The sequence below is a fragment of the Cydia fagiglandana genome, chromosome 23, assembly GCF_963556715.1.
Source record: "Cydia fagiglandana chromosome 23, ilCydFagi1.1, whole genome shotgun sequence".
In the NCBI taxonomy this organism is placed as follows: domain Eukaryota; kingdom Metazoa; phylum Arthropoda; class Insecta; order Lepidoptera; family Tortricidae; genus Cydia; species Cydia fagiglandana.
Genome location: NC_085954.1, coordinates 9,549,567 through 9,574,373, shown reverse-complemented (window position 1 = coordinate 9,574,373; position 24,807 = coordinate 9,549,567). Strand labels below are relative to the sequence as shown.

The 24,807-nt window shown below is 38.7% G+C and overlaps 1 protein-coding gene across 2 annotated transcripts; it reads right to left on the bottom strand.

The window, feature by feature from the left end:
- Positions 1-261: 261 nt before the first annotated feature.
- LOC134675910 (uncharacterized) lies at positions 262-8,706 on the bottom strand. 2 transcript variants are annotated; one of them, XM_063534253.1, is made up of 8 exons: positions 8,582-8,706; positions 6,674-6,694; positions 6,021-6,047; positions 4,378-4,440; positions 3,781-3,858; positions 2,264-2,314; positions 860-933; positions 262-350 (listed from the first exon to the last, which is right to left on the bottom strand). In XM_063534253.1, exons 1-8 carry the CDS (start codon positions 8,654-8,656, stop codon positions 287-289), a joined length of 453 nt encoding a protein of 150 aa, XP_063390323.1. In that variant the 5' UTR covers positions 8,657-8,706; the 3' UTR covers positions 262-286. The 2 variants fall into 2 exon arrangements, with proteins under 2 accessions (XP_063390323.1, XP_063390324.1); XM_063534254.1 differs by lacking the exon at positions 4,378-4,440.
- Between the last annotated feature and the right edge of the window lie 16,101 nt (positions 8,707-24,807).

Below are 24,807 nucleotides of genomic sequence, written 5' to 3'. Positions count from 1 at the left end.
TTGCAAAGATTTACTTGTCATTTTTTGACATCTATCAATAAGGATATTTAGACTACGTCCCATAGCAGCAACATTACCATCAAAAAGGCCTTTTACACTATGTAACAACAAAAACTTGTTTATTTGTAAATAAATATTATCTCTGAAACTAGGCGTTTTAAAAAAAATGTTTATAGGACATTTTTGTCTCTAAATATGATCAGGAATACGCTGTTAAAATTATTCGGTTTACTCATGTTACACCGTGTATAAATAAAACAGTTTTATTAATGATTTACATTTTATTTCACTCCACGCTTGCTATGGTTTCACTCATAGGCTTAAGCCGAAAAGTTCGAGGATAATCCCGCCTGTAAAATAAAGAATAATAATTAATGGGTCTATCTATATCTATACTACATTTTAAGTTAAATGATGTAAACTTAAGAGTCACCTAAACCTTGCAAACCGCATAAAAATACATTCAGTAGTTTTTTTAGTGTTCCGTACAAAACTTTGTTCACGGAACACTTATGGGATCACTTCGGTCTTGCAAATCAGTTATTATTTATTTAAAATTTAAGTCAGGCAACAAGGCCCGTATTACAAATACTCATATCTTACAGGCTAACATACTTGCAGATGTACCTATTTTACAAACTTAAAACTAAACACTATATATTCATGTGACAAAACGGCGTGGCTCCGTTGAATCGTCTACTCCTGTGTCGGATTCGGCAGTTTGCCCGGAACGGAACCTCCGAAACACGACAGAGTTTTTAGTTTAACGCGTACATCATACATACACAGACAGACGTGGCGGGGGACTTTGTTATATTAGGTGTAGTCATACAATACATACGACTATATATGTACTTACCTTGTCCGGCTGTCCCAACAAAGTGTCGCTGCGGATCGCCACCCGACGGCAATGTTTTTCAGAATGCATTCCACCTGTAAATATATAAGTAGTTAGTTTTTTTATCACTAGAAAAAAGGTAAACAATCTTGACGTGTCTTTTAATTGAAAAACAGTTTTTAAAAATAAGTCACGGTAAATATGTAACAAATTATGAATCTAATACGATCATTTATATTATATTCTTCTGCTTTCATAAGTAATAGTTATTGATTTTTAAAAAGCGTTTTTAAACTAAAATAAAAACCGGGCAAGTGCGAGTCGGACTCGCGCACGAAGGGTTCCGTACCATAAAAAAAAAAACAAAAGAAACGGTCACCCATCCAAGTACTGACCCCTCCCGACGTTGCTTAACTTTGGTAAAAAATCACGTTTGTTGTATGGGAGCCCCATTTAAATCTTTATTTTATTCTGTTTTTAGTATTTGTTGTTATAGCGGCAACAGAAATACATCATCTGTGAAAATTTCAACTGTCTAGCTATCACGGTTCGTGAGATACAGCCTGGTGACAGACGCACGGACGGACGGACGGACGGACGGACGGACGGACAGCGAAGTCTTAGTAATAGGGTCCCGTTTTACCCTTTGGGTACGGAACCCTAAAAACGAACTATAGTCACCATACTACATTTAAGGATAAGGATGACCCAAGCCAGAATAGTCCGAGACCGGGCCGGGGCGTCTAATATTTCAGTTTTCTACAGAACGTATGATTCGGTTATAAAATGTTATAAAATAAAGTATCGGAAGACTCGGCCCGGATCAGAGCGGCTACCGCGAAAACCGAAATTCGCAAATTGCGGGGATCTTTCGCTTTTACTCCAATGAAGCCGTAATTAAAGTGACAGAGAAAAGTCCCCGCAATTTGCGAACTTCGATTTTTGCGGTTATAGCCCTGGACCGTCTTAACGTGAAGCATGGAACAATTTGTTTTTATAAAATCAACCTGTGGCACATCATTGTATGTATTAAGTATGTATGTATGTATGATATTTTATTGCATAACGCAGCGTACTACGTTGGCGAACAACACGCGAACGCGAAGCGAAGTGATGCGGCGCAGGGTGAATCAATCCTTTGATACCTATAGAAGTGTCCTACGTGGGCGATCTCGTTGCGAACGCGAACGCCTTGGGCCCGCCGCGCCGCGCCGTGTCGCGTTCGCGAGTTGTTCGCTCACGTAAGACGCAGCGTAAGTTATCTTATTAAAACGACGTAAGTGCCGCGAAGGTACCTACGCTCTTTTTCTTGTAAGACTTTATGTATTGTATGAAGGTACGGAAGTACGGAATCCTCCATTATGCGTGGTCCAACACGCACTTGGTCGGTTTTTATATTAAAGCTAAGTATATTAACATATGTACCAGTTCTAGTTTTCCTTTAATCTCCGATTTCTCATGCCGTGGGTGTTGCTTCTGAAAATTTCAGAAATTGCATTATACAGGGACTGCATGAGTGATGAAAAATTCAAAATGTATTTAATATAGTTTTTAAACGAAATATTTCAGTTTCTCGCGCACGGCATACAAATATTATGCTACATACATACTATAGAGAAACCATACCGTACAATCACCTGTAATAATATGTTACTCTTCGAAGGCCGCAAAAATATATGACACGCTCTTATGGCTCTACAAATAAGATCTTGTCATATATTCTTGCGGCCTTCGTTGTGTATAATATTATTGCAGGTGACTGTACAATGAAATTGTCGCAATCGCTACCTGTACAGTCAAGTGTAAAAATATGGGTGCACTCATCATACTTAAAAATATGTCCCATAGCTCTTATGTCAGTGAATTAAGAACTATGGGACGTATATTTGAGTAAGTTGTATGCACCCATATTTTTACAGTTGACTGTACCACGCGACCAAAACGCCATAAGCACCGTAAAATTCATGGCTCTTACGCGTTTAGTTTAGATTCACGCTCCGCTTCTACGCCGATATAGCTCATACGGAACAACTTTTTCTATATCCACTTTCTCTAAGCTCCGAGGAAGATATTCCGAGCGAAGTGTGCACGATTCATCATGTTTGTAGACGACGAAAGACGAAAAGCAGAGCAGAGAAAATTATTGCACGGCCATTCCAATGTGAAATGCGACATACAACGTTCACACCACTTGTAACATCTATGACAGCGTTTATGCACCCCAAATGTCCTCCTTTATAAAACATATGGCAGAAACCATATCTCAACGGTGGAACCGTTCTCTAAGCACCATACTAGGCTGGCTGAGATGCAGGATGAGTATCGCCGCTATACGCGCCACCAGCATGTGTATCCGAGGCACACGCCACCGGTTTAAGTCCACCGCCAGGTGGCTTGGGTTCGACGACGGTGCCGCCCTTCCACACATCGACTGAAACCCCTTTTCTACCCTGCCTACATATGTCTTAACTAACCCTTTGCCTATGTATTACTTATGATTGTTGTAATAAATGCTTTATGGTTAGAAAAAAAAATACAGATACTTATTAACAAGGAATTCAAAAGAAAACTTTTTCTATCCTCCTAAGGCCCAAGATCCTACCTATAGTACTTATTCAGTTCGATGAAATTTAAATCATATTCAATCGGAATAGAGTCGCATTTGTTATGTTCAATTTTCAAACAAAACCAAAATCAACTCTATTCCCTGCACTAAAGGTTTAAATTTCAGTGGCGAAATCTGGATTTTTCATTTGTATGGCTATGGGAGCAACCCCGAAATCACGAAAAAAAATTGTCTGTTTCATACATTTTGGCTGGTCTGATGTTGATCTTTTGTATGGAAGAGTAATTTTTTTTATGGCTTAGCACAAATCGGTGCTAGTGCTGCACTCTGGCGGCAGAGCGTTGCAGTAAATACTCCCTATTTACGTTATCCTTACCTTATCTACAGTGACGCAGTACTCTCTCCCGAGACTAGGCAAGCACAATTCTAGCCTCCCATCGCCATAATCCTTTACCTGGTTTAAAATAAACTTATTGTTAAAATCATGCCATTATATAGGTAGATCAGCTGTTAAATAATTACAACACCTTTTTGAAAAAAAGTGGTACGTTTTTTGAAATAATATTGACATTTTTATCCATCAAAAACAAAAATATGGTCTGCACTGTTCTCGGCATATACATTTTTTGTAATATTAAATTTTATTTGCTTATTTAGAGGTTAAGGCAGAGTGGCGCTCTTGTGTCGGAGGCCAAGATCCTCTTTGGGTCACTGAGCCAGTAATGTATGTACATATGTGCGTATATGTATTTAGAGGTTAAAATATAATTTTAACAAAAAATGTTAGTTGTTACATAAAATATTAAATGTCAAAGGTTAGGTATACTTACATAAAATTCTACATTTACTGTTTTTATTTATAGGTTACAATTTCATTACAAAAAAAAACTATTAGGTATACATCACACAGCATATCTATTTAAGTGCATTGCAAATGCATAGTTGCTAATGTTGCTATATAGTTAGTACGTACCTTGACTGAGTTATCGTCTGAATTCAAACTAATTATTTCTCCACTGTCGTCTTCTATCAGTAACTGTTCTTAGGAAAAAAAGGAGAACCAAATTAGTGCGGATCAAGCTCAGCATCACGACACCGCGCCTAGCTAGGCCTGGCCGATGTGGGCTCTCGCCAACGGCCTCGCGCCCGAAGACTCCGAAGAGGCCTCGCGCATATAATAAAGGCATATAATAAAGAAAATGGAGGACGCAGATGTGACTTCGCCCAGCAGAGGCCATGGCTGCGCAGATGAGATTTCTTTTTATTTTTGCCATTTTTATATATGTTATTGTGACGTTTTTTGCCATTTTTGTGTTATTTCTACTCAGAATCACGAGCTCTTTCGATCATAATGGAATAAAAAAATATCCCTGAGTTTTTTTCCTATTGTGTTACCATTTCCCCATATACTTTGAATGGCAGTAACAAAAAGGAAAGTCTGCAAAATGTATGGAAATTTTAGGGCACTTTTTTTCTCCTGTAAGGATGGAAAGGGCTCGCGATATACAGGGTGTAATTTTTTACGTGATACAAAATATGTTTTTCTAACTCCATAAACAACTAGCAATTGAATGCTCCTACTCTCGTTGAAATCAGACAATTTTATTTTTAATTTTTTTATTTTTTTTCGTGATATTTTTTGTACTTTTAAAGGATATATACTTGTAGAAATAAGTAACACAAAAGTGGCAAAAAGGTCACAATATATAAAAATGGCAAAAAATAAATAAACGCGCACGCTATGCCACTGTATCAGGACAGCGGTCCAGAGGGCCTACCGCGAATCACGTTCGACGTGTTGCCTCTCTGTCGCACTTGTAAATTCGTACGTAAGTGTGACAGGGAGGCAACACGTCGAACGTGGTTCACGGTAGGCCCTCAGTCATAGGCCGAGCCGAGACGTCCGACACTTCGTTTACCTATGGTATTCGTTTACGTTTACACGAAGTTATACACCTAACACCTCGGACCTCGGCCCGGACTAGGACCATTCTGTCGTGAGTCATTCACAGACTCGGTAGTGACAGAGTGTAAAGTGCCAACTTGCTTTATTTCGTGCGTTTCTCAATTCCTCATGCCATTCAAGAAATAAAGCACTAAAGTCTATTTTTTACAAGCTTTGTTTTAGTTTCACCTGACCGTTGTCTGTCTGTCTGTGTGTAATCAAATCTTGCAAGTTAAATTTGATCCACTTCCCGGTTTCCGATTGAGTTGAAATTTTGCATGCATGTATAAATCGGATGACAATGCAATATTATGGTACCATCGAGCTGATCTGACGATGGAGACAGGAGGTGACCATAGGAACACTGTGATGAAACAACGCAACCTAATTGTGTTAGGGGTTTTTAGAATTGTCTCGATGAGTATTAGTTGTTGTCGTAAGAAAAGTACAGTCAGCGATAAAAGCTTGTACCAAAAATGAAATTTTTGCCCAAAACTTATTCGGTAGACTAAAATGACATTTCATACTATGAAATGTTATTTTATGTTCATACTAGGAAATGTAATTTTAGTCTACCGAATAAAAAAATAGACTAGGTATAGAAAATTATTGGAAATTCAAGCCACTCAAGGGATAAGTGCATCTATTAAAATAACATCCTATATACATACCTCTTCCTTGGAACTCAACAATTTGAGCTAAAATAACAGAAATAATAACACAATTTATTTTGGTTACAAGTAAGCGCGCATAGAATCCTCTACGCACAGCGGCGTAGCACTTTGTAGAGTCCCTTTTAGGCCAATTTAACCTATGATATTGTGTCAAACTCGTAGCACATTAAGGCTACTCTACACGATGGGCCAGCGCCGGCCACTCCAATGGACGCAGCTATGCGGTAGAATGATATAGCAATATCACTTACTCCCTCTAGCGCATAAAAGCGTCCCTTGGAGTGGCCGGCGTTGGCCCATCGTGTAGAGGAACCATTACAGTATACAGTGTGTAAATTCAAACCGGGCGAATATTTAAACGGCGGTTAGCATATTATATGACTTAAGAAGTAGGTATATTGAGATAGATTTTGCTTAGAAATACGATGAAATGAAAATCTTAACAATACAAAATAATTCGGCCCGCAATGTAACAATTACACCACCCAAGTTACGGGATACGAGCTTTTTAAAGTTAGACTAAAAAAAGTCTGCAGTGATTTTGATAGCCCACGACTGCGTGGGGACGTTTAAAATAACACTTGCACTGGCAAGTGTTATTTTAAACGTCAAACTTCTATGAAATGATGACGTTAGGAATGTTTACAAACCTTGTGTTTGAGCATCTTTATCTGAAAAATAAATAAATGTCAGTTACGAATTTAGTTAATTTAGGTAGTAGGTAGTCGGATTAGCAAGCTGAAGTGGCAATGGAAAGGCCACATTGCACGCAGAGAAGATGGCCGATGGGGTCGAAAAGTGCTCTAGTGGAGACCATGGACTAGCAAGCGCAGCGTAGGACGTCCACCCACAAGATGGACGGACGACCTTGTTAAGGCCGCCGGAAGACGCTGGACGCGGGTCGCTTCCAACCGGTACGAATGGAGGTCCAAGGGGGAGGCCTGTTCAGCAGTGGACGTCTTATGGTTGAGATGATGATGATGTTGTAGGTGGGAGGTGTTTAGGTAGGCCATACTGAACAACTTTTTCTATGGGACCGACTCCGAAATCACAAAATTTTTTTTGTTTGTGATACGTTTTCTATGGGAAGGCCAAATTTTTTTTGGGATTTCGGGGTTGGTCCCATAGAAAAAGTTGTTCGGTATGACCTACCTAATCACCTCGCACAATATGGCTAACGGTCCAAAAATGAACCTGTATAATCTTACATATATGTATACAGGGTGATTCATGAGACGTGAGCAGGACTAATTCTGCATACTCAGTAACTGATCATTGATCGATCACCGTCGTATTTAGGTGAAACAATCACAATTTTTCCTATTTTTAATTTTTTGGCGAGTGCAAATTTAATTCTCTGCAATCATGGTCACCCTACAAGATCTAATTAATAAACATAAAACCTCTTTAACCGCAATGACAGCATATTGACTACGAAGAAAATAAACTGTTAAACTTGAGTGACATACGAGTTTTCAAAAGTAACCAGACCGTGATGACATTCAATTTGTCACTGAATATCGGTAGTTTAGTATTCTAACTGTAGGGTGACCATGCATGTCGTAAATAAATTAATAACTTTTTTTTTCAACACGACTAGAAAATTAACGTTAACCGCACTAATACTGATACGAAACAGTTGCTTATAATTTACGAAATGCGCAGTGTTAGTCCTGCTCACGTCTCCTGAATCACCCTGTATATGGTATATTTTTATATTTTTCGGATTATCTTATGTTTCTTTATTTTATTTTTTGTCTGTTACCTTCCGTGATTATTTCTCACTTGATGGTCTCATCGGAAGATCAGGGCCCGTAGCCAAATTACATTCGCTCCGTGTCGATTCGATCTCTACGTTCGCGAGCGACTGGTCGATAATGTTTATAATAACCTAGCCAAGAGGCAATCTTTTTAGTTAACGCTCAAGCTACGCGCCAAGTCGGTAAAAATTAATTTTTGTCTGTGGTTCTCGTTCAAAACCGTCAAGAAACGTCATCTGTCAGCTGTCAAGAGTGTCAAGTGAACAGCGAATCTAATTTTGGAGAAAATAATTGTTTTATCGGTAAGCAAATTAAATATTTTGGTATTTGTCTAACTTAGTTAATCACAATTTCGTGATAAAATAACTCTATATAGTGTAATATTTGAAAAGTGTGTTGTTAATTGCATATAATTTTGACCTAAAGTTTAACAATTTCAGACAGCCGTCGTCCCCGCAGCCCCAACCAAGGCGGCGGCGCAGCCAGAGCGGGCAAGAGCGGGCAAGAGCGGGCTCTTCTTCCACGCTGAGAAGTCCTCGCCAAGTTGGCAGTACAGTACAGTCAAAGCTGCCGCTGCAATCTTCATGACAGTTACCAGTGCTAAGGACATGCACTGCTGGCTTACTTGACCAGAAGAGACAATACTTTAAGCGTTAGTAATGATTCAAACCGTGAAGTGAAATTGTGGACAGGTTTGCCCGAATCAGTGTAACCTCAGTGAAATCATTTACTTCATAGACTTCAAACTCTTCTGTGTGTTTACGAATAAAAACCTATTCTATTCTATTCTATTCTTACGTGTTCATTATCGTCATCGTAATATTCAATACCCCGCGCCCAGGGCACAAGCGCACACAGCAGTAAAAACCACATCTATGAATTAACGATTATCATGGACTGTTCGTTGGCGGCCTGTCGGGTTCAGTAACAAACATGTCTGTGCTTTGGTCATGAGGGCGATTCTACGTTATTAAGAGCCCTTCAACGTGCACACTAGCGCCACAGCTAAATAATCGTGGTTATTTAAATTTAACGAAAGATATTGAAAAAGGGTGCCGCTACGTACTGTATTGTGTATTTAAGTACCTTTTGAATACATCAAACTAGTTTTTGTGTTGCTGGTTTCGTCGATCTAGGAACTTAAAACAAAAACGACCGTTTTAACTTTAGACGCATAGATTGAAGAATCCAGCAACATAAAAACTAGTCTGATGTATTCAAAAGGTATACTTAAATACACAATACAGGACGTAGCGGCCCCCTTTTTTCAATATCTTTCGTTAAATTTAAATAATCACGATTATTTAGCTGTGGCGCTAGTGTGCACGTTGAAGGGCTCTTAAGCCTAGCTAGATTACAATGTCATCGTCAGTGGCGAATTTGCCCTAAGGCCAAATAGGCCCGGGCTTAGGGCGGCAAGATATTAGATAGGGGCCGCAAATGACAAAAAATTCGCTGATGATGATAACAAGTCGGGCGGTAAAGACTGCAAACCCGCCACTGCTCATCGTATCGAGGTGATACATGCAACACATGACACTGTTTTTTACAAGCTTTTATTTAGTTTCACCTGACCGTTGTCTGTGTGTCTGTCGGTCTGTAATCAAATCTTGCAAGTTAAATTTGATCCACTTCCCGGTTTCCGATTGAGCTGAAATTTTGCATACATACGTAAGTCGGGTGACAATGCAATATTATGGTGTCATCAAGCTGGTCTGATGATGGAGACAGGAGGTGGCCATAGGAACTCTGTGATGAAACAACGCAACCTAATTGTGTTAGGGGTTTTTAGAATTGTATCGATGAGTTGTCTGTCGTAAGAAAAGTACAGTCAGCGATAAAAGCTTGTACCAAAAATGAATATTTTGCCATAAACTTATTTTGTATATGCGTTAGTACTTAGTGGTAACTTCATTGGTTCATGTGGGTACTCGTATCAGATGAAGATTAGGTACCGTAAAACGGGGTGAGTAGGTTTCGCGGGGATAATTGGGTTATGAATGGGGAGAGAAGGTTTGAGAGGGGGGTGAGAAGGGATTTTAAGGCTACTGCTACAACAATAATGTATTCCAATTTAAAATGGGGCTATAGTAATACGCATAATAAAAAAAATCGATCCAACAATCTTCCAAAATCACCTTTGTATGAAAAACCCTCTTCTCCCCAAATACGAGGCACTACGGGGTGAGGTGGGTTTTCCTCTTTCTCGTCAAAGTTATGAAATGGAACTACCCAAAATAAAATACAGACTAAAATACAAACGTCCGAACCACTTATTATATACACCATTCAGTTTTCACATGTAAAAATAAAATTTTATCGAGGTTTGAAAGTCAAATTTCACCCAACTCACCACATTTTACGGTACCTACTGCAGTCACAGTTACATGAGGGCGCACGAGCACCACCTCAGTTCCCGCTCATAGGCATAATATAATGGCTCCTCTACACGATGGGCCAACGTCAGCCACTCCAATCCAAGGGACGCATTTATTAAGTGATGTGTCTATCTCATTCTACCGCATGGCTGCGTCCCTTGGAGTGGCCGGCGTTGGCCCATCGTGTAGAGGTGCCATAATGCAATCGGTCAGGAGAAGAGAGAGAGAGGCCACATGGTAATTTAAGATCCATAAGTAATAGTTTTTTTTTGAAAAAAATTCACTGCCTATATGATATCTGAAAGTATATACACATACATACATCACTGGCTCAGTGACCCAAAGAGGATCTTGGCCTCTGACATAAGAGAGCGCCATTCTGCCCTATTCTGCGCCACTTCACGCCAGTTGGGTATTCCGAGGGCGGACGGGTCTTTTTGGGTTTCGTCACTCCAGCGGTATCTGGGGCGCCCAGACGGACGTTTTCCCCCCGGGTGCTCCACATACGCTCTTCTCACAGCACGATCCTCTCCAGGTGACCAAGCCAGCGGAGTCGTGTGGCTTTGATCTCGCCAATTATATTGGGCATCGCAACCAGCTCCTCTAGCTCCCTATTTTTGCTTCGCCTCCAAGTACCATCTTCCTCTCTGATAGGCCCCAGAAACCTACTATATATATCTGAAAGTACTATTATAAAACTTCATCATACTTTTAGATTTAATCAAACATTCGACAGTAATGTCAGAATCACCCGCCTTGTGTGTTTTACTAATGAGTTTATGTTCTTTCTCGGTTCCGCCTCATTGTAATTTATTAAACACATTATCCTAGTGTAATTGGTAAATGCTGTATGTTCTTATAATTATAATTGGAAGTTACACGTCAAATTATCTTGATACAAGCTCTCTGCTGCCAAGATGACAATCACTACACCTCATAAAAGAAATCGGTCTAGTGCGAGTCGGCCCCCGCACGAAGGGTTCCGTACCATTTACGTAAAAAATGGCAAAAAAATCACGGTTGTTGTATGGGGCACTTCAATATTTAGGTATTATGCTATTTACCTCGAATTATTCTGTTTTTATTAGTTGTTGTTATAGCGTCAACAGAAATAAATCATCTGTGAAAATTCTTACTGCCTAATAAGCAATCACGGTTCATGAGATACAGCCTGGTGACAGACAGACGGACAGACAGACGGACAAACAGACAGACAGACAGACAGACGGACAACGGAGTCTTAGTACGTAATAGGGTCCCGTTTTTTTACCCTTTGGGTACCTACGGAACTCTAATAAAGTTCCCCGCCGCGTCTGTTTGTTTGCTTGCATTAAATATTTGCTTTCGAAAGTCACCGTTTGGCTTAGAGAATATAACCAACGGAGTGGTCATTAACAGGCGTTCCCCTCTGTCGAAAATAGGCGGCCAATGGTCAACAACATGTCAACCACATGTATGGACTGTTTACGTTACGTATACATTTGATGTGCCCCTCCCCCGCAAAAAACGGCAGACTATTTTGTACCGAAAATTATAGACATGGCGTCTCCGTTGGTTATCCTCCAAGCCAGCGGTCGGCAACCTTTTAGCAGTCAAGGGCCACATAGCAGTTAACGAAGTGGCCGCGGGCCGCACTTTGTTAATATTTATCACTTTTATCAGACATTGTCATTTATCAATATTACATCCTCTACTAAATAATTAGCCAGGAAGGGTCGCGGGCCGCATGCGGCCCGTGGGCCGCGGGTTGCCGACCACTGCTCTATCTAAGCAGTCTAAGCCGTTTGGTAAAGTTTAAAATTTGGCGTAGCCGTTTCGTTTATCGACAAACGCCAGTCAAAAAGTAAACATGACGTCACATATACAATGTAAAGTTATTAGAGTTAGACCAAAAAAAGTCTGCAGCGATTTTGATAGCCTACGCAGTGCCAGTGTTATTTCAAACGTCTATGACGGTCTATGAATTTAGGACGTATAATAACACTCGCACTGCGTGGGCTATCAAAATAGCTGCAGACTTTTCTTGGTCTAACTCTAGATAATTTCCATACATTATTTTATTTTCTATTTCTATAAATTATTGACACTTGGCTAGGCCCCCTGATGGATCTTCTCTTACATAACAAAAACAATACATATATGTGTTTTATCGATGTGAATGAACATTTTGTAGTAAAATAAACTTTTTGATAACTTCATCAGATGTTTCAATCTTCAGTTAGTTTAACGATTTTAAATAAAAGTAAACAATTTGTAAATTTTTTGGTAGTTATACAGGGTGGAAAGATAAGTCGGGCCCTGGAGGGAAACTACCTTAAATCCTTAAGCTGGTTCATTTTACTTAAAGGAGACTTTCTTTTATTTTTAAAAAGAAACAAAACTGCATTCAAAGATTTTCTAAAACTCGCTTGCCTCGCCCGGGAATCGAACCGAGTAAAAATTCCAAAAAATTAAAACTCGCAATTTTATTCTACTAGTCGATACAGTTAATGTTAATATGATAACATTTCTCCAAGAAACATTAGGTCTTACACTCGTCTGTCGTACACAATATTCATAAAATCTAATATTTAGTACTTAAGATTTTTTTAGACAAGCCAAATTGAAGAAAAAAAGAAAAATACTTTGAATGCAGTTTTGTTTCTTTTTAAAAATAAAGGAATGTCTCCTTTGAGTAAAATGAGCCAGCTTAAGGATTTAAGGTAGTTTCCCTCCAGGGCCCGACTTATCTTTCCACCCTGTATATCATTTATTAGTTAACCGACCAAATACAAAACCGCCTGGATCAGTCACTGAACCACCTAATTTTAACCTACATTGTTTGATCATGTATAATTTTCAATATTGTCATCTACCCTCAACTGGCTTAAGCAGCCATTTGAGGGTAGAAATCTACCCTGTATAAAGCGGGAGAAATCGCGGGCAGGGAATAGAAATAAATAAGTTCGAAACATAAGTTTAATCTTTATTTTATTGTCGTTGATATTAAATGATGACTGCCGTCGCGATGTTTCGACTATCCACGACTCTGAAAAAATAATGAAAAATAGGTTAAATAACTTTGGCATCGACCTTGTTAGTAGAAAAAAAAATTACCGTAAAATGGGGTGAGTTGGGTGAAATTTGACTTTCAAACTTCGATAAAATTTTATTTTTACATGTGACAACTGAATGGTGGTGTATAATGTATATAATAAGTGGTTCGGACGTTTGTATTTTAGTTTATATTTTATTTTAGGTAGTTCCATTTCATAACTTTGATCATAAAGAGGAAAACCCACCTCACCCCGTAGTGCCTCGTATTTGGGGTGAGAGGGTTTTTCATACAAAGGTGATTTTGGAAGATTGTTGGATCGATTTTTTTTTATTATGCGTATTACTATAGCCCCATTTTAAATTGGAATACATTATTTTTGTAGCAGTAGCCTTCAGATCCCTTCTCACCCCCCTCTCAAACCTTCTCTCCCCATTCATCACCCAACTCTCCCCGCGAAACCTACTCACCCCGTTTTACGGTACCGCCTTTTGCTACTGACAAGTTGGGTGTGCTTCAGTACTTATACATCTGGGAGCACGGTAGTGCCCTCGCCAAGACGAGCAAAGCGATGCGCAGGGCACTACAGTATCTCGAAGCGCTTCGTCGTTTTTTTAACCCTCATAACTTGGATTTGGATTCTCAAACAAAATTCTCAGCTCAGGATATGATGTCAATAGTGAATTACTAAGCATAGAAATTTTCAATTGCATAATAGCTCATATACTTTGGATTTTTTTGTACGTTACGTACAAATCATATAGAAATAGCAATAAATTTGAAGTCCTCTGCCCCGCCAAAATCGGCAGACTGTTTTTACAGAAAATTACAGCTAAGGCGTCTCCAGTTATTAAATGCTCTAAGTATCAATCATAATCAATTCATTCTCCACTATAAAAGGGTCATAGGGTCGAATAATCTTGTACTTACCGCGTTTCCTACTCTCATATACTCTTCTCCATCTCCTATTGGTGACTAAAAAACAATATTATCCTGGTTAAACTATAATCCTAAAGGATGACTCACGCTAGACCGGGCCGTGCCCGGGCCGACGCGTCCCATATTTCATTTTCTATGATTTCTGACCGGTTGGTGGTTGGCACCCCGTGGTGCTTTCCATTCAAAATGAAGCGTCGGAAGCTCCGGTCTAGCGTGAGTCATCCTTAAATGGCCCAAAAGTAATTCAAAGTTCCTTCAGCCGTATTTTAATTTATCGCCACTTCGTTCGCACATGTATCATAAATATTATCCGTGCGGAAAACGTCTACTTTCGACACGCGGTGCTGAATTATTTCACGCCATTTGAGACATTTTTTACTTTACTTCTCTAGCCATAGGCTAGGTTTATTATAGAAAAACTAAAATAAAAATTGGATAAAATAGACATACCCAAGTAGTAGAAAACACCTTCTGCAATGTTAAAATATGCCTAATTAATCTAATTTTATGTTGTTTAATTAGGGTACACATTACTGACATTACTAATATTACTATACCTCCCTCGTCGGATTATGGCCCCTGATGACATTTCCTTCAAGGCTCTTTATTTGTTGGGTTTAATTCATAGTCTAATAAAACATGGTCTTCTCTTCCCAGGGTGACACAAGCCTACGTCACAACAACATGGCCGCTATATACAGTGTGGAAAGATAAGTCGGGGCCTGGAGGGAAACTAATACCTTAAATCCTTAAGCTGGCTCATTTTACTTAAAGGAGACATTCCTTTATTTTTAAAAAGAAACAAAACTGCATTCAAAGTATTTTTAATTTTTTCTTCAATTTGGCTTGTCTAAAAAAATCTTGAGTACTAAATATTAGATTTTATGGATACTTTGTACGACAGACGAGTGTGAGACCTAATGTTTCTTGGAGAAATGTTATCATTAACATTAAGTGTATCGACTAGTATAATAAAATTGCGAGTTTTTATTTTTTGGAATTTTTAGTCGGTTCGAGTCCCGGGCGAGGCAAGCGAGTTTTAGAAAATCTTTGAATGCAGTTTAGTTTCTTTTTAAAAACAAAGGAATGTCTCCTTTTAGTAAAATGAGCCAGCTTAAGGATTTAAGGTAGTTTCCCTCCAGGGCCCGACTTATCTTTCCACCCTGTATAGCGCTATCGCATATTACATATCATATAGCACTGTCGCATGATGACGTATTAGGCTTGTGTCAGAGGGCCTACCGCGATCCACGTTCGACGTATTACCTCCATGTCGCACTTGTAAATTCGTACATATGTATGACAGGGAGGCAACACGTCGAAAATGATTCGTGGTAGGCCCTCGGTCACGTGACCATGAAAAGACGGGAAGAGAGTACCAGGCGGAGTATATTATTATACCATGGGCACTTAAAAGAAATATATTTTATTTTTATATTACACTTTTATTTTTACGTTCTAGACCGTCTGCGAATAACCCATGTGGATAAAAAAAACCGGGCAAGTGCGAGTCAGACTCGCGCACGAAGGGTTCAGTACCATAAAGCAAAAAAAAACTGAAAAAAATGCAAAAAGAAAACGGTCACCCATCCAAGTTTGCTGTATGGGAGCCCCACTTAAATCTTTATTTTATTCTGTTTTTAGTATTTTTTGTTATAGCGGCAACAGAAATACATCATCTGTGAAAATTTCAACTGTCTAGCTATCACGGTTCGTGAGATACAGCCTGGTGACAGACGGACGGACGGACGGACGGACAGCGAAGTCTTAGTAATAGGGTCCCGTTTTACCCTTTGGGTACGGAACCCTAAAACAGTCTGAAAAGGTATCTCTTGAATACTCTGTAGGGGATGTATGTGACTATACGTAGCATAGTGAGTCTCCACAGTCAAACAAAATTTAGTTTTGTGGAGCAATTGTCCTTAAAAAATCTTGTGTAATAAATAACTAAATAAAATAAAAAAAATGCAACATTTCCCATCAGTTTTTAGGGTTCCGTAACCAAAGGGTAAAACGGGACCCTATTACTAAGACTTCGCTGTCCGTCCGTCCGTCTGTCCGTCTGTCTATCACCAGGCTGTATCTCACGAACCGTGATAGCTAGACAGTTGAAATTTTCACAGATGATGTATTTCTGTTGCCGCTATAACAACAAATACTAAAAACAGAATAAAATAAAGATTTAAGTGGGGCTCCCATACAGCAAACGTGATTTTTGAGCAAAGTTAAGCAACGTCCGACTCGCACTTGCCCGGTTTTTGAACTATCAAGAGACCCAGTGTGGTGAAAAAATATTTTTAAGCGGGCTATATGCGTATTATTTAGTCGAATAGGTAATGGTCGTCATGTTTCGACGGAAAGAAAGGGAAAGTGTCTAAAGGATGACTCACGTTAGACCGGGCCGTGTGCGGGCCGGCGCTTACTTTTCTATGATATGACAGGCGATCACGTGATGCTTTCCATAGAAAACAATGCTCCGGAAGCTCCGGCCCGGACTCGGCCCGGTCTAACGTGAGTCATCCTTAATACCTCATTGTCATCCACGCAGTATTGCTGCACATTCGTGTATATGCACATAGTCCTTCCCTTGCGAATTCGCAGGTACACTCGATGCTACGGAGTAGGTTTTATTAAAATAGAATTACCAGAATTAAAATTAAATTATATATATATACCTAATAAACAGAAAAATAAAACTTAAATACATTGCATCTTAATTAATTAATCACCGTAAAATGGGATGAGTAGGGACAAAACAGACATTCAAACCATGATAACATTTTATGCAAACTGTTTTAAGTAGTTCCATTTCATAAATTAAACGATAAACTCGAAATCCCTCCTTATTCCGTATCCGTAGTCCATCGTAGTTGGGGTGAGATGGGATTTCATACAAAGATGATTTTGAAACGTTGTTGAATCGATTTTTTTTATTTTGAATATTACTATGACTCCATTTGTACACACTTGGAGCCAGATTTAACTTATCTATATAAAATGGCCCAAATATCCGAAATATCCGAATACTTCAGTCGATCTAACCTCTAGCCGCCCAGAGACCTATAAAAAGGTTTCCTGTTCCATTCTAATTTGAACCTTATTTTTGACAAATCAAGATTGCATTTTTCTTGGCAAGTTTTGGCGTCTGGGCGGCTAGAGGCTAAAAAAGGACTAAAGTTTTTCAGCTTCAACTCACATGATCTTGTCCTAGGATGGCATTGATGGCAAGAGTTGTCAACAGAAATAGAACGGAAAGCACCCGCATGGCTGATGCTACCTACTGAATACTGACTGAATAAAAATGAAGCAAATAGCAGTATAACGTGGATATTAGTTTTTATATGATTTTATATACAGGGTAATACGTGGGTCAAAGTTATTTTCGTTGTCTTGTTTTTTGTCCACAAAAAATGTGACGGAGTGGAATTTTTCTCAGGAGAATTATAATAACAGCTAGCTATGCGTAATAAGGCATGCCATAGCACTCATCATCTCAGTTATAAGACGTCCACTGAACATAGGCCTACCCCTTGGACCTCCAGTCGTACCGGTTGGAAGCGACCCGCATTCAGCGTCTTCCGGCGGCCTTAACAAGGTCGTCCGTCCATCTTGCATAGCACTCAACTTTCTTTATTTAATTGGTAAAAAACAAAAAATAGAAGCGTGACAGAGTGGTCAGAAACAAGCGTAACAGAGTGATCAGAAATAACACAACGAAAAGAATTTTGACCCACATATCTAACACTAACACGATTATATATGATTATGATGGAGAAAATATTTAGTTAAATGATTATTTTACCCCTGTATAATTTAACGGTTGTTTTACTTATTTGGAACTAATCAATTTAACCACTGTACATTTTGACAAGACAATTAATTAAAGTTTTTGCAGACATAGATTTTTGCATGTTTTTTATAAATGATAACACACGTTTATATTCACTTTCAATTAGATTTAGCTACCTATTAGGTAAAATATTCGTAGAATATTTTATGAAATAAAATATCTAATATTTTATCTTATCTAAATATATTTTATCTTTATTTATAACATATAAATGTTAAATGAAGATGTAGCGGTAAAGGTTCTATTAATGCTCCAGAAACTGACAAAAAACAAAGCATGCATCTACTTAAGATGCAAATTTTTAGTAGTCTGTTCATTTTGGCTGATAGGTATGACTTTGAAATTATGATTTTTATTATTTGTGCAACAAGAGAGCATAGTTGGATTTTGTTGCGATTAACCAGTAACACTCTATTAGTCTCGGTAAAATGCCATTTATTTACATACAGTTTAAGGCGTACCTATCACAAAACAGTAAAGTTTAACCCCCTTATTCATAAACGTTTACTAAAGTTGACAAGCCGATAATAATCGTTTGTCCCTTTCCATCATACCAATACATCTGAAAGGGACAAACGATTATTATCGGCTTGTCAACTTTAGTAAACGTTTATGAATAAGGGGGTTAATGATTATTACTACACCTTATAAAACAAAGCCCCCGCCGCGTCTGTCTGTTTGTGTTTGTATGTTTGCTATAAAGTCAGAAACTACAGAACGGATTTTCATGTTTTTTCACCTATCAATAGAGTAATTCTTGAGGAAAATTTAGGTGTATATTTGTTAACCCGTGCGAAGCCGGGGCGGGTCGCTAGAATAGGTATAACCACTAGCCGCCCAGACGCCAAAACTTGCCAAGAAAAATGCAATCTTGATTTGTCAAAAATAAGGTTCAAATTAGAATGGAACAGGAGACCTTTTTATAGGTTTCTGGGCGGCTAGAGGATAATGCCATATTGGTTGAAATTACATATTACCCAGACTAGATACAATTTTGATAACTGTCCATTTTCGCAGAAGTGCAAACAACATGTAAACCGATATGAAACTTAAGTCCACAAAAAACCGTAGAGAAATATGAACTTTATCACACCGTAATAAATGTCAGATTTAAGTCTTACTAAGGAGTTTTGATATGTACCGAATTATCAGACAAAATTACGACGTACAACAAGCGTATGTTACATTCGAAACGTAACTCAATTGTTTACCGTATTCCAATTAGGTTCAATCTGGTTTTACAATGTCGTACATATTATCAAGAGCAGTTGGGCATCTACCTAGGTATCTACTAACTTATATCATTCCATTGAAAACAACGGTTGGCAAAAATCATTGCCCAAATAAAATATTCACATACACAATTAATAAAGCTGCACTAAAATAAACTAAATTTTAATAACACATCATAATTTCATTTCTCAATTTTCCTATAAAAAAAACTGTTAAATCTTCTTTTTCTGCCCACAGGCCGGAAAACGTCAACTTTCCGCCCGCTGCGTGAAACTAACAGGCCCATTCGGATTTCGAGATAATCATAAGATCTAGAGACGATTTAGAGATCAACTAGATCTACATTAGATATCAACTAGATGTGACTTGGATATCTAAGTCATAACTTGTCGAAATCGTTCTTGAACCTCCAGAATCGCGGAAACGTCAAATTTGGCATATCTATCTTTCAAAATCTTTAAATTATCCATATATCGTAACTTGTTGAAGTCTAGTAGAAATCTAATTCATTTTCCGAATCGAGCCGTAAGTTGCCGCTTTCCGGCTCCGTCTAGCAGAAAAATAAGTACCTACTTCCGGCGCATCTTTTTCTATGGAAAACATCATAAATATGATCGCCTGTCATGTCGAGGGGTGGAAGTTCCGGCCCGGACACGGTCCGGTCTAACGTGAGTCATTCTTAAATCTCTGCAGACTTTTCTTGGTTTATTTCTATCTAGTTTCATCATCATCATCATCATATCAGCCAGAGGACGTCCACTGTTGAACATAGGCCTCCCCCAAAGAGTGCCACAATGACCGGTCTTGCGCCACCCGCATCCAGCGGACTCCCGCGACCTCCCGAGTCCACCTTGTGGGGGGTCTACCCACGCTTCCGGTACGTGGTCGCCACTCGAGAACCTTTCCTTCCCAACGGCCATCGGTTCTACGGGCAATGTGCCCCGCCCACTGCCACTTAAGTTTAGCGATTCGGAGGGCTACATCGGTTACTTTGGTTCTGCTGTGGATGGCCTCATTTCTAATGCGATCACGTAGAGAGACTATCTAGTTTTGCCAACCCTTATTTTCAATAACATGCTATATAGATAACGTGATTTAATCACTGGCAATTGAAATGAACAAATCATATCACGTATTTTTGTTATACTACTATTATTAATTGACATTATGTTACGCCAGATGCTTGTGTTTCTAGCAATATGTGCAACGGCTTTTCCGCAAGACGAGGTGAGTTATCCAAACAAGATTAACCTCGTGAGACCAACCATAGAAAGTTATCCAATTTTTTTTACAAGCTTTTATTTACTTTCACCTGACCGTTGTCTGTTTGTTTGTCGGTCTGTAATCAAATCTTGCAAGTTAAATTTGATCCACTTCCCGGTTTCCGATTGAGCTGAAATTTTGCATGCATGTATAAATCGGGTGACAATGCAATATTATGGTAGGTACCATCGAGCTGATCTGATGATGGAGACAGGAGGTGGCCATAGGAACTCTGTGATGAAACAACGCAACCTAATTGTGTTAGGGGTTTTTAGAATTGTCTCGATGAGTATTCGTTGTCTGTCGTAAGAAAAGTACAGTCCGCGATAAAAGCTTGTACCAAAAATGAAATTTTTGCCAAAATCTTATTTTATTTGAACCTTGTTCTATAATATAAGTAAATTGGAACGAATTTCGTTTGTTAAAACTCAATCAAACAAAAGAAATAGGTTACTATATTTGTGTCATGAATGGTTCAAATTAAACTTAAACACCTGTAGAAACACCATGGATTGCGTCGAATAAATGATTATGATTATAAAATTAGATTGTAAGGAATATGTACATTTTAATGTACATTTAGAGTCTCGAGGTTAAAGGATGACTCACGCTAGGCCGGGCCGGAGCTTCCGGCGCTTCGTTTTCTATGGAAAGCATCATGTGATCACTGATCACGATCAGTTGCCTATTTTATAAAGCTACAAGTTACAATTTACTTATGTAACTTATTGTGTTTTTTATTTATGTAACTTGTAGCTTTATAAAATAGGCCACAGCCATCAGGAGCATTCCATGAAATTGTCTACCGTTGTCCCGTACAAACGCGAAGTTTCTGAAGATTTAAAGCTATAAGAGTTTCCTTTTCTATGACAAATGGTCAAAAATATGCACAGAAAAATAATCGCCCGCTTTAAATGCCGAGAAAAAAGTCGCAACACAGCAAATAAAATGCGTTTGTACGGGACAGCCCGTGGAATGCTCCATCATAGAAAATGACATGTCGGACGCCTCGGCTCGGTTTAGCGTGAGTCATCCTTAAAACGTAAAAGTAATAGTTTTATGAAATTATAAACGATTTTACTTAATCTTGCAGAGATCAGAAGAAAATGTAGAGAAATTTGCACCCAAATTCAAGCGCAAATTGACGAACATTATGATGATACCAGCCGGGAACTCAGTTCGGCTAAAATGTGCTGCTGATGGTATGACTATAAGAGTTAGACCAAGATAAATCTGCAACGAATTTAAACGTCAAACTTCTATGAAATTATTAAGCATATAAATAACACTTGCACTGCGTGTGCTATCAAAATCGTTGCAGACTTACCCCGGTCTTACCTGTAACTCTAAAGGGTGACTCACGCTAGACCGGGCCGGGGTCGGCCGGAGCTTCCGGCACTAACTTTTCTATGGAAAGGAGGTTAATAGGATATATTTCTGCCTCTTTAACAACAAATACTAAAAAGTACGGAACCCTCGGTGGGCGAGTCCGACTCGCCCTTGTTATTTATATCTTCCTGGTTACAGGTAACCCAATGCCCAACATAACTTGGTCAAAAAACAATGGGCCTATATTAGAGAGATCCTACTTCGCGCCTAGATACGGCAGCCCATATAACCATTCCAGTCGCAGAATCATCAAAGTGGTAACTAAATGTCAGATGTGTCGTAACAGAGTCCACACAATGTGTCTAGAATTGTTTCGAAACAAAGTGTCGTCGCCGTGTGTACACTTTTCCGTAACAAGGTGTCGACACATTTGTGTGCACTTTGCGTGCGGTTTGCGACTAAATCTGACAGCAAATTTGTGACAGCAAATGTCAATATAAAATACCTCTTGAAAACCAAGGTTTGTCAAACTACTATTAGTGTCTCGTGTGCTCGTAAGTAATTCTAGTAAGTCATCATGGGCGATGCAAATGATAATAATCGACCAAAACCATATAAACACCCAACACCCGTCAACCTTTTACAGAAAAGTTTTTAAAGAAATGCAATAAGCTACTTAGGTCAGCCAACGAATGCTCAAAAAAGTTGTAGAGGGAAATGCTCGGAACACAATTTTTGACTCTGTAACTTGGTTTGGACAAGTTAGGAGGTGAACATATCAAAAGTCCCCGGCCGTAGCCCTTGAGCGGGGGGAAGAGAGGGGGCTTTAAATGTCCCATTTTCCGGTTTTTCGATTATATCTCGGAAACTATGCATCTTAGCGACATGGCCACTTATACAAAATGAAAGTTAATTTAATTTTTTACAAGTTTATTCAGTCAATTTTTTCGATATGTTGAATAGTTTTTGAGATATCCGCTCTTGAAAGTTTATTTAGGGCTCTCAATTTTATCTTGATATATCTACATCAGTGAAGGTGCTAGGCCGTGTATGGTATCGTTTTCGTATAAATCTGGGTTGCTGAATCCATTTAACATGGAAACCATTCCACAAAATTAAAAAAATCTTTTTAGGGTTCCGTACCTCAAAAGCATAAAACGGAATCCTTATAGGATCACTCGTGCGTCTGTATGTCTGTCTGTCTGAATACACAAAATAGTTCTTTACCTATAGATGACAGGAAAACCTATTAGAAATGTGCAGTCAAGCGCGAGTCGGACTTAATGTACGGAACCCTTAATACGCGAGTCCGACTCGCACTTGGTCGGTTTTTTTTAAACTCCTCTTGACGCTTAACCGCTGAACCGATTTCGTTGAAATTTGGTATAGAAATAGTTTGCATCCCGGAACAGGACATAGGATAGGTATTATAACCAAAATCATCCTTTGAAGGTGTGAAAAGTGGCGTGGAAATTTGTACGGGAAATCAATAACCGCTGAACCGATTTATATTAAATTTGGGATGGTCTACATCTTTGATTTAGTTAAAAATGATAAAAAAAACATGACTTCTAACCTAAACTTAAACAGTATTAACTTCAAGAAGTCAATTCTGAATTCCCCCCTACACCTCATTTCACACCTTTGAAGGATGATTTTTGAGATAACTTATTATGTCCTGTCTCGGGACTCAAAATATATGTGTACTAAATTTAAATTAAAACTGTTCAGCAGTTTAAGCGTGAAGAGGAGTTTAAGAGAAAGTAAGTTTATATGTTTTTACTTTGGAATGGTGTCAATGTGATACCATAACTAATTTGGTACTGCGAATTTATACGAAAACGATACCAAACATGGCCTCGTAGCTTTACTGTTGTAGAAGTCAAAATAAAATTGAGAGCCCTAAATTCTTATTACTTGACCAAACTTGTGTAGAAGGAAAAGGAAAAATAAAAGTCTTCGGTAGGAATATAAGACACAAATATTTTTTTTTTTTGCGTTACTATTTCAATTAACAAATATAAACATACCTTGATTATATTATTCTAGTGAGATCCTCACAGATAAACAAAACCATTTACTTAAAAAATTACAAGGTCGAAATGTCACGGAACTTGTGAGAGTAATACGTGAAAAATAAAAACTTTTATGACAAATAAATCTGGACACAATTTAAGAAGCATCCAATTGCGTCGAGGAATCATCTGTATGTTTGCTTGTTTCATTACCTCCTCGCTTCTTTTTTGTCCTTTGTATTCTGTAGCAATTTTTTAGATCTGAAAATAAAGATAACTTGCGTCGTCACGGATGTCGATTTATAGGTTTTAGGGAGTGCAGAATTCGAAAACGATGATCATTTTATAATCCAAGATGGCCGCTACGTATTTTGTCAGAAAAGTCGTCATGAATATCGTTTTATAGGTTTTAGGAAGTGCCGATTTCGAAAATGATGACCAGTTTGGAATCCAAGATGTGTGCCGTGCACTTTGTCATAAAAGTCGTCATGGATATCGTTTTATAGGTTTTAGGGAGTGCAGAATTCGAAAATGATGACCATTTTGGATTCCAAGATGTCTGCCGTGCACTTTGTCATATAAGCCGTCATAGATGTTGATTTATAGGTGTTAGGAAGAGCAGATTTCGATAATGATGACCATGACTAACAAAACGACATCCATGTCGACTTTTAACATAGTGCATGGCCGCCATCTTCGATTCCCAAATAGTTATTATTTTCGAAATCTGCGCTCCCTAAAACCTATAAAACGACAGCCATGACGACTTTAATGACATACTGCATGGCCGCCATTTTGGATTCCAAACTGGTCATCATTTTCGAAATCAGGGCCCCCTAAAACCTATAAAACGACACCCTTGACAACTTTTATGACATAGTGCGTGGCCGCAATTTTGGATTCCAAAATGGCCATCATTTTCGAAATCTGCGTCCCCTAAAACCTACAAAACGACATCCATGACGACTTTTATGACATAGTGC